Raw genomic sequence first — 17,295 nt, 5'->3', positions numbered from 1 at the left:
ATTTGCTGGACATGCAATACATCCCTGTAGTGAAACACCTGCTACACAAGGCCTGTTCTGCTACTTGCTCAACTGCACTGATATAATAATCATTGAAAAAGGGTTTTATTTAAGACACTTTGGAAATTCAGAGAAGCTTTATGACCTAATTTTGGCTGATGAAAATAGCAAGATAGATAATAGTTATCTCCTGGACACTCCCTGCATTTCAGCGTGCCATCCCAGTTCACCGTCCTGATTCTGATCATGCAGCCTCCACCTCCTCGTGCTCCACCAGTCCTGAGTTTCGAGAGGCGAAAGAGTCTGGATTCTGTGGTCTCCATTCAGCTTCAGTGAGCTGACACATGTCAGTTACTGAACATTAAATTAATAGGCAACAACTTTGACACTTTTTATAAAAAAGTAAAAATGCCCTGAATCGACTGGTTCTAGCTTCTCAAATGTGAGTAGTTGCTTGTTTATTGAGTGAACACCTTTGGGTTTTGCTAAGACAAAACAATATTGTTGAACATGTCAACTTGGCCTCAGACAATGTGATGGCCATTTTTGTCACCTATTTTTTATTGACTGAAAATTAAAGGATTAGGTGAGAAAGTACTGACGGATTAATGGAAAATGACAATAATCATCAGTGCAGCCCTTATAAATAATGAAACCCACAATGAGAGAGGTAATGACAGGTTGGTTTATAAAAATAACACATCTTTATTATAGTGAAGCTGGGACGTACATTTTGGAGTCAATACTTCACTTTCACATTTCCAGTAGGCCTACTTCATGTGCTCAGATGTGTTCTTCACAAAACAGTATTAAGGGTGTATTTAAATTTCACTGAAGGTCTGTGTGTAGAATCATCACCTGACAAAAAGTTTAAGTGACCCAGTCCACCCGTCCATTCAGTCATTGAATCACCAGTCCAAATAGTATGCTTTTTAGGTTTGAAACCTTCAAATTGCACATGATCACTGAAGACACCTTCACATAAAGCAATGATTGCACAATACAGTAACACATCAAACATGTAGCAGAAAGTCATATGATCATTGGATGAAACCACGTGAATACTTTAAAATATATACATATACTATGTAGCTTTCAAAGATGAACACTGAGGCCCAAACGTATGATGTGTTCAGGCTGAGCTCCTTCAAATCCCTTAGAAAGACAGATGTGTTTTAGAAAGAGGTGCGTGTGTGTGTGTGTGTGTGTGTGGGGCAGGGGTGTTGAAGGAGGAGGCACATCACCCAGACGGTCACCACTTGCGAGCAGGATATGCAAGGTGGAAAAGTGAAATAACCACAGGAGTCCGTCAAAAGGGAGCGAGCGAACGAGACTGCGGCCTCGCTGGGTGACAGCAGGCGGTCAGAGGTGAGGAGGGACGGTTTGCAGGGCGTCTTCAGGTGTGCGATGGATGTTCACATTCTGGAAAGAGGAACGCATCAGTGTCAGATGCCTTCTGAACAAATACGCCCGCGTACGAACACTTTCACAGGGAGTCACAAGACCAAAGCTTTGCAGTTGTGATTTAGCTGCCACACTGTTCGTCTGTTGTATTTAACTTGTGATAACTTATTGTTGGTGCAGATATATATATGGCAGATCAGTCGGTTTTCAAGAGTTTGCTATATTAGGAAAGTTTAGATTTTTTTTAATAATGCACCCACAGAAGACTTGACCTTGTTAAACCAGTGCTGATGCTTCAAGGTTCCTCTGAAAAGTCATTATAGTGCATTTTACCAGACCTATTTCATAGCTGACATGCTGCCATCAACATAAAATGAGCCATTTGTCATTTACCTCATGATTTGTGCATTTTTTTCATGATGGGTTTATTTTCATGTACACAGAAGCAGGTCTGAAGTGCTCATGTTATTGTTAGTTGTGAATGACATGCGTACATTTTGTTATGACACTGAATCTGGACAGAAAGAAATCTGTGTGACACACTGTGTGTTTTGTGCAGGCTGATGAATGGCAGCACTTTCTTATGCACCCCAGTGCAGCCTTTGCATATGAATGAATGGGGAGATCTCACTCTTCAGTTTGCATGGCAGAGAAAGCAGGAAGGGCACTGCCCCGGACATCTGATCTGTAGATAGTCAGAATAGGAAGGAAGTAGTCGGCCTCTTTTGATCTCCATGTAGCATGAGTACAAATATTCAGCTTTAGCTCAAGATTAACCTTCAAAGTGAAGCATATGACCCAGGATCCTAACTTTCAGAAAACAGTTTTCATGTCAAACTTTCTAAAATGAAGGACAAGAGTGTGGTAAGCATGCGTGAAATAATTGAGTGGAGTTTATTTGGAAACATTAAACAGGAATATCTTCTGAATTCTGACCAGTGATATGAATATAATATACTCATTGAACAAAAACAATAAAACAAACTATGTCTATACTTCCAGGATCTTCATTAGACAGTGTTAGACATTCCAAAAGTAGAGACTAACTATAATAGAGGACATTAAAAAGGTATGCTATGCAGCAGTGTTACTATTATTATTACTGTTTTTCGACACTGTTTCCGTCATTTTTGTAGATTCCTCATTGACACACGCTGCTTACGGTCTGACACCTGGTCGCTACCTTTTCATGAAGTCCCAACCTCACCTGCGCGCTGTTACTGGCTGGGGGTTACATTACGGTTGCCCAAAGGTTGCAGAAACACAGCAAAATAAGAATATAATAAAAACGGGCAGATATAGACACCGCCACACACTTCTAGTAGGGAATTCTTTTGTATGAGTATACATGTTTTTAGGGAAATGCTGCATAGTATACCTTTAATAAGGAGATAGACAGAGTTGATTTCCATGTGCAAAATATAAAAAAGCACAACCTTGTTTTGTGTTGTGCAATGCTGTAAAACTAAGATTAGAGTGTCTTGACTTCTACCAACAGAAATGTAAAGTGATGAGACACTGGAAAATATTAAAACTGTTAAATCAGTTCAACAGATTAAGATCAATGAGGAAAAAAACTACATGTAATCAATGCTTCAACAAAAAAGGTGCTGAGGTTTCATTACTTCACAGTTGAGATCACAGCGTCAGTTCAAAAAGAAAAAACTTTCATCGGCCTTTCATTCATTCATTCTCCAAAAAATTGGAGAACGTGCACGACACAGGATCCATGTCATAGGATTAATAACCAAAATCAGAAACTGGATTCCAGTCAACTACCACCATCATCATGTCGTAGAATACAAGTGGAGGAAATACAGATGATAAGATCGGTGAAGAGTGGAGAGTAATTCAATCGAAGAAGGTGGAGAAGAGAGGCAAGAGGCTGTTGAGTTTTGCAGGTACATTGTGCATCTGAATGGTAGTGTGTGCGTAAGGAAGGGTAAAGGAGGGTGGGGTGGGGGGTGAGGGGTACTGCCTCATTGGTGAGCTGGCACTGTTAGCAAAGCCTCCTCTGACATCCGCGACACTTCTACGTTCTGTTTGATGAAAAAAAAAAAAAAAACACAAAGAGGGGGAGGGATCAAAACACGTGGGAGATCCAAATCCACTGCGCACACACACACTGGGCGAAGACTCGGACAGACGGATTAAATTCAGAGGTACGTTTCCCACATGGTTGAGGTTTTTGTTTGTCTTCATCACCAGTGTCTTCGTCAGTTTTGTGTCAGCAGTGCAAGAACTAGAGAAATTAAACCTCGGCATGCATGCTTTCCTTATGCTCATCTAATGCTTTTTCTTCTGATTTCTCAGCTACACAAACATGAAAAACCTAACATCACACAAAGGAGCTTAATGGGTGATGAACATTAGTAAACTTCACCTGTAAGTGGAGGTTTCTAAGCATTATATCACATCACATTACTTATATGCAGTACATTTATTCACATGATACTTGTCGTACTAATACTTGGTGTATTTCACTCAGAATCATTGTGTGACTACTTTTATCAGTGTTTTTCAGCATCAAACCCTGTAAGAAACTGTAACATCATCCACTCAGAGGCATGTTTATAGAAGGGGTGTGGGGGTGAAAAGCAATACCAGCCTCAGTCACCGTTTCTGCTGTGTCCTGATAACATATAATCCAAACACAATCAAACACAAAAACCTGCTCTGAGCTCATAACCATTTCATGCTGCTGCATATACAAACATGTGCATCAGAATGGACTGCAGATAAAGAAATCTGTGTTGTGTTTCAACACTGTGGTGAAATATCAGGCAACACCGTGACGTTCAGCACATGAGGCTATCAAACGAACCTACGTGTGAACCATCCTACCTTGCAACAAGTGGGTCACTTGTACTGTGTGTGTGTGTGTGTGTGTGATTGCATTTGGTCATACCCACCTCTGGTCTTTCTCGGTGCGTGTTGACTGCGTCCACATTTAAGCTGATGGACTCCACCTTACAGCCTGAGCATGCAGACACAAGTTTGATTACATTAGTTCAAGATGGCAGAAGAATAGTTTTTATTAATATTCATTAGAAATACTTATTATCTGCTTTATATGCTAACAAGAGACCAGTCCTACCATAGGCCACCGGCGTTAGCTTCAGCACAGTATGCAACGGGCACTTCAGGTATGGCAGCTCTTCTGTGGAAGGGCAAATACACAGAACCAACAGTTCATGAAACAACCTGAACAAACAAGGAGCTCAAGTTCCTGTGCATCATTTCCAGATATTATCTTTGAATCATTTATCAGTATCATTTATTCTTTCTTGTGCAATGTAAAGATCTGTCTTGAGTAAGAACCCACCCAGTTCTAAAATCTTAAGAAGCCTGGGATATTTTAAGGTTGATTCTTTTAGCGGTACTTGGACAAGCGGTTCAACAAACAGAAACTGGCAGAAAAGTGTGGTACCTGAGCTGAGTCCCATTCACCACCCATATGTTTAACCAGCGCACTAACTTTGCTACACTGCTGTGCAATTATATTCAAAATATAACCAAATTCTAATCCTGATATAAATTGATTTTTAATAATAATAATTTGTAATAACATTTATTTTTCGTTAGTGATAGAAAATAACCAATAAGCGTATCTATAAAGTTGCTGTGTTATTAGTAAAGCAGTAGTATGAATAAACACTGCCCTGATACCCATCCCTGGTGTTGAAATGTACTGTGTACAGTGTAGTATTGTGAATTATCTGGGAGAAATAGAGTTGATTTTAATCTGACATTTTTGCTACAGTAACCAGCTCTACAACATGAAATCAGGTCAGTCAGTCTGGAGTGAAACACACTTCTAATTTCTGGGCACTATGAAAGTGTGTCACATCTCTACACTGAATGTGTCGCACTGTAAAAAACACTATCCTGTACCTTATTCAGAACCAGAATTTAACTACATAACGAAGAAGAAAAATTCCCCTTCCTTACTGAACCATTACTATCTATAATGCACAGGGGTCTTCAAATAAGGCGCAGAGGATCCCTGAGGTTCAGTTTATGAACTAACCTGCTGTCTTGTCCAGGAAATAAGCCAACAGGCAGCGCATGACAGCCTGGTGACAGATGACCAGCACGTTCTCTTGCCGCTCCAGCTCCATGATGACAGGCTCCAACCGCTGCACCAGGTCCTCATAGGACTGCGTCAGAAGACACACAAAAAGAGGCAAATCAGACAGGCAGGAAGCCTCTGCCAACCAGTCAAGTTGCAGTTTACATCCATGTCTGTCCAATCTCATATATGTAGTGAGGACTCTGACGGAATATAATGGAGGGTATTAAGTGTATTTTTTTGGAAATCGAAGACATCACTTTATTGACAGGTAAGATTGCAGTGAATAATTTCCAGTGAGAAACAAGCTGTCTTCACTGAGAGACTACTTTTAAAGAGGAGCACAGAGGACTGTTAGAGAGTTTCATCACATGGTGCTACAACAATCCCCTGGAGCTCAATATCAGCAGAACCAATGAGTTTGTGCTGACAACAATGGTTTTTATATGGATGTTGCTGCAAAGAAGCTACAAATTGTAAAACACTGATGCTTCACACACATCTTCAACCCAGCAGCACAGAAGATCTATACAATCACCACAGTTTCAAGGTGGATGCCCAAGATTAGTGTCATCAATTCAGTATCTGACCAAATGGGAAACACGGTCACGATGTCCCCTTCTGTTCCTGAGTTATGGCAAAGAATAATAAAGAAAGAAGAATAATGGCCAGAAACATGTTTTTGCAGAACACTTTTCTGCTTCGCGACTGTGTGTTGGATGTGGCAGTTTGGAGCACCGTGGCTCCGCAGAGTACTGTGCTCTCTCCTTTCCTCTTCACACTATACACATCGGTCTTCAGACACAACACTGCCACCTCCAGAAGTTCTCCGATGATACAGCGATCATTGGATCACAGGGGAACATTTGGAATAGAAGGAAGCTGTCACTAGCTTTGTCGACTGGTGGGGACTAAACTGTGGAGTATGTATGACACTGTTGAAAACTTTTTATGACTCTTGCATCTGCAATCATTTATGCATTGATCTGCTGGGACTGTGGAAGCTCTGAGAGGGACACAAAGAGACTCAACAAACTGGGCAGGAGAGCTGGCTCTGTTCTGGACTGCCTCTGACATCTATCACTGCGTCCCCTCTCACACCCTGCATGACACAGTAGAGGCCCTCGGCAGTCCAGTGTGTAAGAAGGAACGCTACCACAGGTCAGCTGTCAGAGTGTTCAACTCCAGCACTGGGCCCATATTCAGACTGCTTTTGCACTGATGTGTGATTTATCATGCACGAATTACCTTGTGCAATATTATTTTCCTACTGCTATTGGCTGCTGCCTGTAACACCCGAATTTCCCCGGATGGGGATTAATAAAGTCTTATCTTAATATTATGTCACAGTGAAGTTGACCTTTGACCTGTTGTCTTCATACAACATCATTTTATTCGATGTGAATTTTGTGAGAAAGTTTGCCATAATTAGCATTATAATTCTTGAGTTAGGGCCGATATTTGTTATGTGTAGTCACGGTGCCCTTTGACCAGCAAAATGTAATTAATTCATCCTTAACTCCATGTGAACATTTGCGCCACATTCTGCTTCAAGCTACCTCGACTAATGCTAGCTTTTACAAGAGCCTACATCAGCACTGTGTGCCCGGGCAGCCAACTAATGTCTATATCAATCTTCCTGTCTTAGATTAATGGAGGGGTAATGGGATGGACTTAAGGTGAGAACAGACTAGCGTGCATTCAGACCCACAGTAAACAACCTGACCCCACATTTTTGGCTCCCACACATATTGACAGGCTAATGTGAAGTCTTTGTTTACTGTCATCTGGTGTTAAGCCAAATCTGTCTGAGGGGCTGCTTGTCTAGGCTCATTAGCAAGTGGCCAGTAGCCATCTGGATGCTGTCTAATGGTGTTTGTGGTTACGTGTGTGTCCTTAAATTCACCAAGAAAGACCAACTCTGCATTGGGTAATGCCAAAATTCAAACAAAGACACACGGTTCACAAGCATGCTACTTCACTGGTAATATACAAAAAACACTTAACCAGTTAGATAACCACATCACATCATTAGACAAAACATAACAACGTAAAATTTTAGCCACTGACCTCTCCTTTTGGGTACCGATAGCGGTATTTGTCCTGGTCCCTCAGAGCAAACTCCAAGGGATAGTGGTCCTGGATCTCCTCATACATCATCTCCTCACAAACGCCCTGAAATTACATCATGCAGGGATTGAATGCCATTAATGCCACACACGTCTACAAACAGCTGTGCAGTCAAGCAGTCAAGAACATAGCACTCACTGCATCAATCTCGTTGAGGACCTTCCACTGTTCGTAGGGCACACTGAGAGCTTCAGCTGTCTGGATGGTTCTCTTCATCTGACTGGTCCACACCTTCAGGTCACTGATGCCCTGTGACTGGATGAACTGGCTCAGCTTCTTTGCAAACTGTATGGAGAACAAAAAAAACAAAAACAAAACAACAACAACCATTATTTACCAACTCATCCTGTCAGGCTCTGTAGAAATGTCTGTTGTTGAAAAAGTCTGACATACCTCTTTGCCTCTGGGTGTGAGTCCCGAGTCTCCTCCGATTCGACCCTTGACATTGAGCTCACTCTCACCGTGGCGGCACAGGTAGATGGAGCGTGGCGTGATGTGAATGTTCATGAGGTAGTAGACGATCCGGCTCTGGATGTGGTCCAACACTCTATTGACCAAGTACCGCTGACCAACGTCCATGATTTTGATATAGGAGAGATCCCTGATGGGAGAGGACAGACACATTAAGCCTTCTATTCAACATTGTGTGATGTGACTGAGCTAAAACCAGTGTATAAATCTAAGGACTGGTTATTTAGGAATATAAATTAACTGCATTAACCTATTAAGATAAAAATATTACTTCTACCAGAAAAAGTGATTAAGCGAAAGGACAGTCTGTGTGCTGCCATGACTTTGTATTTGCCAAATGTTTACTCCTGACCTACTTGAAAAGCCACTGAGCACTGGCACAGAGGACTACACAACAAAATTGATGTCACAACTACCTTAGGAAATATCTGATTTTAAAAAATCTGCAAACATGAGCAAAAGCTGCCGAGGTAATGTTTACAATAAAGTTAAAAATATCAGTGTAGTTGAAACAGCTAACTTACTAAGCTAGTTGTAGCCCTTCTTTTTGCACAGTTAGGAAATCTTTACTATCACACTCTCCACAGCACCTTTCACCTCACCTGTCCAGCACTTCATCCAGTGTCTCGTAGGAGTTTTCATAGCACTTTATCCTCTTCATGAAATCTTCCACTGCTTCTTCTGTATTGCAGTTGGTGTAGTCGGGGCTGCCCAGCTTCACTTGCTAAACAGAGAGACAGCAGAGGAGTGAGTACAAGTTCATTTTGTCTTCGGATAAAATAAATAGGTAAGCTCAAGTCACACACCACTATGTTCTCCTGTATGACATCTGGGTCTTCACACACAGACTCAACGAAGAACACCTGGGAGAAGAGGTGAAGGAGGGACAAATCAAGCTTAAAAGTGAATGCCAACTAATGCAGTGTCGCTCCCAGAACTGTCCCCACACAAGTTACCTTAAAGCCATTCTGCTCTGCAAACTGGATGATAGTTTCCCTCCTTTCTCTCGTGGTGTTTGTTGCATCAAAAACCTGTTTAAAATAGGCAATACAAAAACAGATGAGTTATGTAGCATTTAGCATGGCAGAGACATCAAAAGCAAGCGTTGAATGTTTGACCCACCGCAACTTGGCCTCCTTCTTCTGTGAGATACTGTCGCACATCGTTCAACGCTGCTGAAGCACATTGTCTGTAAAGATCATAGAGACATAAATGTCACTTACTTATTGGCTAAATAAACTGCTATGGCAGCCAGTTGTCTAGCTTACCGTCTGATCTTTAACCCCTCCTCGTTGTCTGGACGGAAGAATTCAAAGGACTTGTAGATCTTCACACACTCTCTCCTGTACTGCCCAACATTGAACTCTATGCAAAGACAGAGGCAAGGACACGAGTTCATCTCTCTCTTTGGCATGAAAGTTGTGATGTGATCCGGGTTTAATTAACTTTATCCTTGAGAACTGGTGTCTCTACAACTGTGCCTTGTTTTATCAGAGTTTCTTAGACTCTGCCAACTGGTGCTAAAGATCCTGAGAAGTCGTACCTCTGGTGGGCACTCCGATCCAGTTAAGGTAGCGGGTCAGCTTCTTGGAGATATAGGTCTTCCCTCTGGCAGGAAGGCCCACTGTCACAATCAGGGTGGGACAGTTGGTCATACATACTGGAATAAAAGAGGAAGAGGGGAAAGACAGCTTCAGTCAGGTGCTGATCACACATAAACCACATGGAAGATGTAAAAGTGATTTCAGTGTAAAATATGTAACACCTCAGTAAAAGCAAATCAGTTTATCTCAAGGTTTTGTTCAACAATTAGTTTCACAGCTCTAAATATGCCCCCATCACTTTCAAAACCTGCACTTACTCTCTTCTCTATCGTGTATGTTATATAATAAAATAAAGATATAAAGATTTAATATTGACATTAGATTGTCCTTATCAGGACGTGTAACCCAGTGTAATCTGCCATGAAGACAAAGCCACATCACACCACCACATGATGTTGTCTGCGAGGGGCAGACGTGTCTGAGACGTTGTGAAACCCAGCACTTGAACTACCCAACACCTCTGGAGAGAACAAACAGCTAGTTTCCACACTCAGCTGCAGTGTGTGCACAGGTGACTGGGCCAGGGAGCGTGACGTTTTGTGCTACTTCGCCACATGCATCTTCTTGTTAGATAATGCCCATGTTTAAAAAACTTCCTGTCTGTTAAAAAAGACATAACAGTTCGCTTTTTCTGGAGATACTGAGTGTTAAAAGAGTATCTTTCACAACTATGCCCTGATATGTGAAAGGTTTGTGCTGTCTGGTTATGCTCTGCATTTCACTGCGAAAAAGACAAACCGATTGACCCACCACGAGCTCATGGTTTCATTGGCATTTTCAAGTGTATTGATTCAAAAATTCTTTCTCAATCAGGCCACAGCGAGAAGACACACACCACAGAGAAGTGACCAACGTGAGCGCTGGTAAACACGCAACAGCACATGCACAGGGGCAAATCACTCACATGACTGCAGGGACACAATTCCTGTTTACCAACAGTTGGTGCTTGACTTGGCACACAGTAACAATGAGATGGACCAGTACCAGTCCTTTCTCCTCGATGCGAGCTGCCTTCATTTGCGTGAGCATCCAGTGAATCCTTAGCTTACATAACTGTGAACCAGATGGCAGCAGCAGCAGCAAGACATCTGAACTCAGCCAACTGTGGTCCCCGCGCTTATAACCACGGTAACGTTAGCTAGAACATCACAACAGATTCAGCTTTAGCTCCCCGCAGGGGGACGGACTAGCATTACTTCTCTCATATACTACAGTGAGTCCGTTTGCGTGCTCCCAAATGACAAAAACATGTAAACAGATAAGGAAATTATAAATTTCGATGATACACATTAAAGGACGGGTGAAATAATGAGCTCTAACTGCTATACAAATGCTAACTGCCGCCACGTTGTCTTACGCACCCTTTCTTTGAGAAATGTGTTTTTCAGGAAGGCCATTTTTACACGGCATCCAGATCTTCTTGAGTGGGTTTTGGGTGAGTTCCCGCGGATTTGACGGTGTTTTGTCCTCCATTCCGTCTTGCGGTGAGGTGGAGGCGGCCGCGGCGGGAACACGGGGCCTTTTCCCGTGATGCTGCTCTGAAGGTGACCGGTGTTTCATCCGCGCTGCTCTGCGGGGATGGAGGCTGCCGTGTCGACCGGTATTTTCTCTGTGCTGGTGTCACGTGCTCCGCTCTGACCGCAGCGCAGGCCAACGGTCGGCCGTAATGACCGCAGTACGGGCGCAGCGCATCTTCTGCTGAGCCGTAAGTGACGCGAGCTGTGCGGAGTGCTCAGGAGGAAAACACGCAAGGATATTTCAGACCAGGATAAAAGATGTAGCGAGACGTGTTTATACGCCACCAACACGTTGTTTTAGGTTTATTTGTGACGGCAACAACAGCACAATTGTTTGGCCATGGCGCTGTTGCTATAACACGGCAGGTACGGTAATATTTCTGTTTTAAAATGTTAAATGCTTAAGGATTTATGCTAGTTTATTAGAGCGCCTTTTCATAAGAGACGCTTCGACATGTCACAGCAGGTAAGCAACAGGTGTAAGTAATAACATGAATGATGCTGCATGGGACTGAGTTGAGTTTCCAGTTTTAGCAACTCTAAATCTTCATGTCTGCTATGAAAAAGGACATTGTATTGGTATACTTTAAAGTGGTATTTATTACTTTTGGGGGCAGCAGGACAGCATAAACACAACTGTTATCACCTTCTGAAGTAGTTATGGCTAATTACACATCCAGCTGACATGGATCAAAATTAGCATTGATTTTATGTTGGCCAATTGATGTATGTCAAAAATTGCATTTTAGCTCTAGTTTGGTTCTCCACCAATTCCTGAGGGAAACACCTGGCTCTTAAGTGCACCACTATGTTTCCCTGGTAAGAGCTCATCTTGTCTGTCTGTCGCCGTTACAATAATTTTTACAGCTTTTCCATTGAAAACAGCTTCCTGCCATGGCTGGAGCTGAGGTTGATGAGAACAGTGAGAGCGATCCTAAACAGTTAAGTTGTAAAAACAGTAGTTCAATGAGCTGTGAGACCCCCCACAGAGCTGAGGGGAACTGCAGCTCAGTGACAATTCTGTGGATTTGTCACAACGAGCAACCCCTCACACTGAGCAGTCATTTGCTCCATTGTTTGTATGTAAAAGTATTGATTAGTGCTACTTTAACACTGGAAAATGTTGTTAGGAATTAGTTTGCTGCATAATTTTTGGCCTATATGCACAATAGTATCAATAGCCTGTATCACTAAGGGAAGCAACAAGACTGCACAACTAGCTTTAGCACATAAAACCATTTTGTTTCAGTCTTTAATTTTTTTTAATTTTTTTTAAAAATTTTATTCACTCTAGTAATCCCAAACTGGGAAATTAGTCTCTGCATTTCACCCATCGCTGATTTACTGAAACACACACATGCACATGCAACATGCAGTGAACCACACAGGAGCAGTGGGCTGCCGCATCAGGCGCCCGGGGAGCATATTGGGGGGTTAAGTGCCTTTACAGTACACACAGTAGAAACAGATTACTGATAAAACACATCAGGTTGCTGTCTAAGAGTTAAGGGGGTCAAGCTGGTGAGTTGGCATTTTAAAATGCAGTCTGTAAGCATTAGTGTACTAACACTCCCTGAAAGTGTATCATTTAAAAGCAATACTATGATCACACCAACTCTGAGAGAGCAGCAAAGAAATGCTGCTTTAAACACACCCATGGTCCACACCAAGGTGTTTTCACTTGATTTGTCTGATTTCACCTCTTCTCAAAACTCACTTACTCTCTGTACCTGTTAAGGTGGGAAATTACACCTTAATCCTTATCAATGCCCCGAGTTCGGCAACCTCACATAATGTGCAGCAAAGCTTCGCCCACCTCCAGTCTGAGCAGAGGTCTAATCAGCCAAAATGACTCCAAACACCTCACAAGTGGGGACGTGCACATTTACCACATGTTCAGTATTGCTTAAAGATTGCATTATGTTTGGCTTTAGCACAATTTCGCGTAGCTGTTTCAGTTTCAGGGTCCTGGTACTGTGCACTCTAGCTCACTTTCACGGCTTACTGGAACACTTGAACAGAGCAGAGCCATTGTTAATGTTATTACTGACATTTGTGCTTTTCCTACAGTGACAAGTCAAAATATCGTCTGTGAAAAGGACCAATTATGACAGTAATGCTGTAAACACTCTCATGATACTGCTAGTTTTTACTGAGAATATCAACAACCAATAAGCGACAGATGTTTCAAATGTCTTATTCCTACTCTCACTAACTAACATCACACAAACTGACTATTAACATTTTCTTACACTTACAAAAGTCACTTTATGCATGAGCTGACATTGTCCATGAGATGGCAGCATTACTCTCCCTCTTTGTGTGTGTGTGTGAACTATAGGACCTGTAAACTACCAGAATATAAGAAACACCTGTAATGCATTCCAGCTGATTCTATATTTCCAATATAGATTTAATGATTCTAATATTCAGATTTGATTGCAGGTAAGGTGTCAGAAAATGTGTACGAAGGTGTTTCCAATATTCTGTCCATATCAAATGAACAGAGTGAATTTCAGGTGACTGCAGTCGAGTACATCACCATGACAATGGCCTAAGAAATTGCCATAGAGATAAATCCGCACAACACTAACATAGTGACAACAAAAACGGAACATTATAAGCTTTCCAAAGACGGGACTCTTTGCAGAAGTGTTGAACTGGATTGAATTACACTGCGCAGGTGTGCCTAATATAGTGGTAAGTCGCTGTACATTTTCAGGTAAGTAGGCCTATTTGTTCCTCTGTTTATGTGGTCTTCATGGACTGACGATGCACTGATTATATGGAGCTTTAGCGTCAGTCTTGGTGGTGGAGTAACAGGGCCTGTGACCTAAATATGGTGAGATGGAGGGTTTCTAATTAAATAGCTCCTCTCTCAAATTCCCTGACTGCTAGTAGACTATAAGTCAGGTTCATCAGGTCTGCAAATAAATGGCACACTAACTCATGCTGGGGATATATTTTTAGCTTTTTCATGCAGGTAATCCAGTTGGACTTCCATACAAATTGTGGCACGAACTGTAAAAGTTGGTCAAGCAGCATGCAATATTTGGTGGACTATTTAAAGTAGCTTATCTTATCTGCGGAAAGCTTTAGTAGCCCCTGTGAGAGCAGCAGCAGGCAGTCACTCTTGTGCATGTGCAGCGTATGCAATATGTCAAATGAGATGTCTTGCATGCTGAACAGTGGGACACGAACAGGAAACAGATCAGTGCTCCTCCTCCCAGCAGCTGCTGTCGGGCTCTGATTGCAGCTAACAGCCTTTAGCCTGTAACACACCGGACAAGTCATTTCCCAATATAGTGTGTCAACGCTACACTCGGCAGGAAAGCAGCACAGACACGGACCGCTGCGGCTCACAGCCAACATTCAGCGCTGATAACTGAGCTGTTCTGCGCCGCAGCGCAGCAGCAGCGCAGTGTGAGCAACAACAACAACCAAAAACACAACAAACAGCCAGAAAGCGCAAACAGCGCCTGAATGACGGTCGCTGTGTGGGGAATTAAAATAATAACAGTATAATAATACAAGAGAGCAGGGGGATCAGCTTCAGTCTACGCGAAGCTATTAGATTTTTATATTTTTTTTCGGCAGTAGCCAAAAACCATCCGCCTGGCTCTTCATCCTCTGTGTGACAGCACAACAGCTGCTGGTACAGATGATTCTGGGTCCTACCAAAAAAAGCAAAGATTGTCGCTCGCGCTCACAATGTAGGGGAAAGGTCTCGGCGGCAGCGCCAGCACACAGACTCTTGTTTACGTCTCGAAGGGCTGCTCGACCTGCCCCTCGCTGCCCGACACTGTCCTCCGCTTAAATATGCACGATTTTAAACAAGTCGGGTAAAGGCGCCACAGCGACGCGTCTTACCCGCTCTGTCCTGGTTCTGTGTGAGCTTGGGTCGGCTGGAGCAGCCTCTCATCATGGGCGTCCGGCTGATGGAGCGCAGCGGCTGGCGGTGTGTACTCGCGTCCAGCAGCAGCTGATGCTCGCTGTGCACACACCCACTGAGTGCGTGCGTGTGGGACCTCAGGTCGACAAGAAGGCTGTCTCCAAAGCTGGATGGAGTGAGGTAGCAGCCCTACCTGCTCCCTGCACCCTCCTACACCCCACCCACCCTTTGACAGCAGGGAGATGTCCCCACCAGTCCTGACAGGGCTGAAGCCAAGCGTTTCCCACGGTTACATTTAAGATAGTCTGCTTCATACATGTTTTTAAAGAAACAGTACAATCACGCTGATTTAACTATACAGGCCTCTCACAGACAAGTCTTCAGTGTTAGCATAATTCACCGATGTTCAACATCAGACAATAACACTGCACAGGACTATTCTGTAGTTTGTTATACTTACCTTAGATTGTACTCCCCTTAATAATACAAGAGTAGCACATGCAATGTTAATAGTTCCGCATATTCACTGTTGAATGTTGATATGAAAAGCTTAGGTCCATATAGGAATATAACAGGAACAGCTTGAAGTTTTCCAGGAACTTGCAGAACTTGTTTTTCTGAAGTGCCGGTCGAAGTATTCACCTTGCTTTGAACTTCTCCATGTTTAATTGCCTCACTTAGTATCACTATTGATTCGTTTGGCTTTTTCAACACAAATAAACACAACAGAGGCTCTATATATGTAAGTGACAGCACAGCTCTACAAATTGATGTGAAGTAATTGCTTAAAAGTACAAATTGATTATCCATGAATACGACACACCCACTGACTGAGCCTGTTGTTTATACAAGTTGTTTTTTATTGTTGAACAGTGATGTCCTTTAGGTAATTACAGCGTGACAAGTTCGAGAAACATTCAAAATTACGATCTGATAAATTGAGTCATGTACCGATCCCAGAAAGGATGCCTTAAAAATACCAAGGCACTGAATATCTGTCAGTGTTACAGTAAGATCAGTCAGATGGCTCAGATATAAATCTGCCAGGTGAGACAGGCATGAATGATAGATGCCTGTTGACAAGAGCTACAGGGTTTCATGAATCAGATTCTTGTGTTCAGTTTAGATCTCTTTGTAAAGACTTGTTTTCATTTCTATTGTCGATTTTCAGTGTCGAAAATCCAACATAATCCAAAATAAAGGGGGAGGCACAGGGTACTCTTGGCATACAGAAAGGGACACAGTGGAGCTCCGAAAGGTTCAGGTGACAGAGAGGAGAAGAAACAGTTGAAAGTCAGATGGCTCTCAACTGACCTTCAACACATTCCTTCCTAAAGGGCAAAGTGATCTACCCCTCCACTCACCAATCCTACACTCCCCCTGCCCACCTCACACCCAAGCCTCAGGCAGAACCTCTGTCACACACACACTAGTCGGACCTGTCTCACTGTGCTTTATCACAGAGGCAAGCAGGAGATAATACATTTTCAACAGTCTTGTGCAGCATAAGATTTCATTTGGTGTGAGGTAGTAGCTAACATGACCTTGCATGGGACCTCCACATAAATTATGTGGCACCTTTTAATGAATTTCTCAGTCTACCATAAATGCAACATTCAATTGCAAATAGCCTCATATGAGCATCTATTGATCAATATTCACGCCTCATTCTGCTCCACGCACCAGGCTATTTCATACCTAGACAACCACCTCTACTGCTCCTATTTCAAAGTTTCGAGGGAGGCATGACGCTGTAGCCGATAACACAGGAGCTGTAGACATAATGAATCAATACTGGGCTGCTGCACAGGCTGGGACTTGCATTTAAGCATTACAGGCAAGAGCAGAACAGTTTTATGAATCAATCTAACTCACTAAACAATATAATTTAACAAAACAGAACTGTTTAAATGACACCCCTTTGTGAGCAGTGCTGAAAAAAATGACTGAACCTAACCACTGACCTGTGACCTAATTAAGAGTTGTTGTATTCAGGCGTTCACTATATGGCAGTTTCTGGTGTTTGTCAACCTCTGAAGGAGGAGGATCAGCAACCTCTGTGGAATCACAAGTGGGAAGTGTACCAGACACTGTTATGTCAACATATTGGTGTTACAGATACGTGCAGTAATTATGACTCGTCTACAAAATGGTTAACAAAGGAAAAATACTCACCACTGCCTCCCTATGAGGAAGTATATCATT

The 17,295-nt window shown here is 42.6% G+C and overlaps 1 protein-coding gene across 5 annotated transcripts; it reads right to left on the bottom strand.

Annotated features, from left to right (window-relative positions):
• Positions 1 to 650: 650 nt before the first annotated feature.
• pfkfb4a (6-phosphofructo-2-kinase/fructose-2,6-biphosphatase 4a) lies at positions 651 to 15,644 on the bottom strand. Of its 5 annotated transcripts, none has more exons than XM_041947706.1 (14): positions 15,551 to 15,644; positions 9,621 to 9,737; positions 9,346 to 9,442; positions 9,200 to 9,266; positions 9,034 to 9,108; positions 8,884 to 8,940; positions 8,680 to 8,801; positions 8,000 to 8,207; positions 7,745 to 7,891; positions 7,547 to 7,651; positions 5,435 to 5,564; positions 4,502 to 4,564; positions 4,317 to 4,381; positions 651 to 1,422 (listed from the first exon to the last, which is right to left on the bottom strand). In XM_041947706.1, exons 2-14 carry the CDS (start codon positions 9,730 to 9,732, stop codon positions 1,363 to 1,365), a joined length of 1,308 nt encoding a protein of 435 aa, XP_041803640.1. In that variant the 5' UTR covers positions 9,733 to 9,737; positions 15,551 to 15,644; the 3' UTR covers positions 651 to 1,362. The 5 variants fall into 5 exon arrangements, with proteins under 5 accessions (XP_041803640.1, XP_041803622.1, XP_041803607.1 ...); XM_041947688.1 differs by lacking the exon at positions 15,551 to 15,644 and adding an exon at positions 15,069 to 15,283; XM_041947673.1 differs by lacking the exon at positions 15,551 to 15,644 and adding an exon at positions 11,043 to 11,283.
• Between the last annotated feature and the right edge of the window lie 1,651 nt (positions 15,645 to 17,295).

Source organism: Chelmon rostratus, chromosome 2 (genome assembly GCF_017976325.1).
Source record: "Chelmon rostratus isolate fCheRos1 chromosome 2, fCheRos1.pri, whole genome shotgun sequence".
Classification (NCBI taxonomy): domain Eukaryota; kingdom Metazoa; phylum Chordata; class Actinopteri; order Chaetodontiformes; family Chaetodontidae; genus Chelmon; species Chelmon rostratus.
Note: the sequence above shows the minus strand (reverse complement) of the source record. Positions and strands in the feature narration are given on the sequence as shown.

What these genes read in the sequence shown, in the direction of transcription:
- pfkfb4a (XM_041947673.1), bottom strand. Translation starts at nt 11,241, where the DNA reads ATGAAACACCGGTCACCTTCAGAGCAGCATCACGGGAAAAGGCCCCGT. An exon ending in GAGGGGTTAAAGATCAGACG is followed by an intron (nt 9,267 to 9,345) that starts GTAAGCTAGACA and finishes TGATCTTTACAG; the next exon opens with ACAATGTGCTTCAGCAGCGT. An exon ending in TTTCCTGGACAAGACAGCAG is followed by an intron (nt 4,565 to 5,434) that starts GTTAGTTCATAA and finishes GCCCTTCCACAG; the next exon opens with AAGAGCTGCCATACCTGAAG.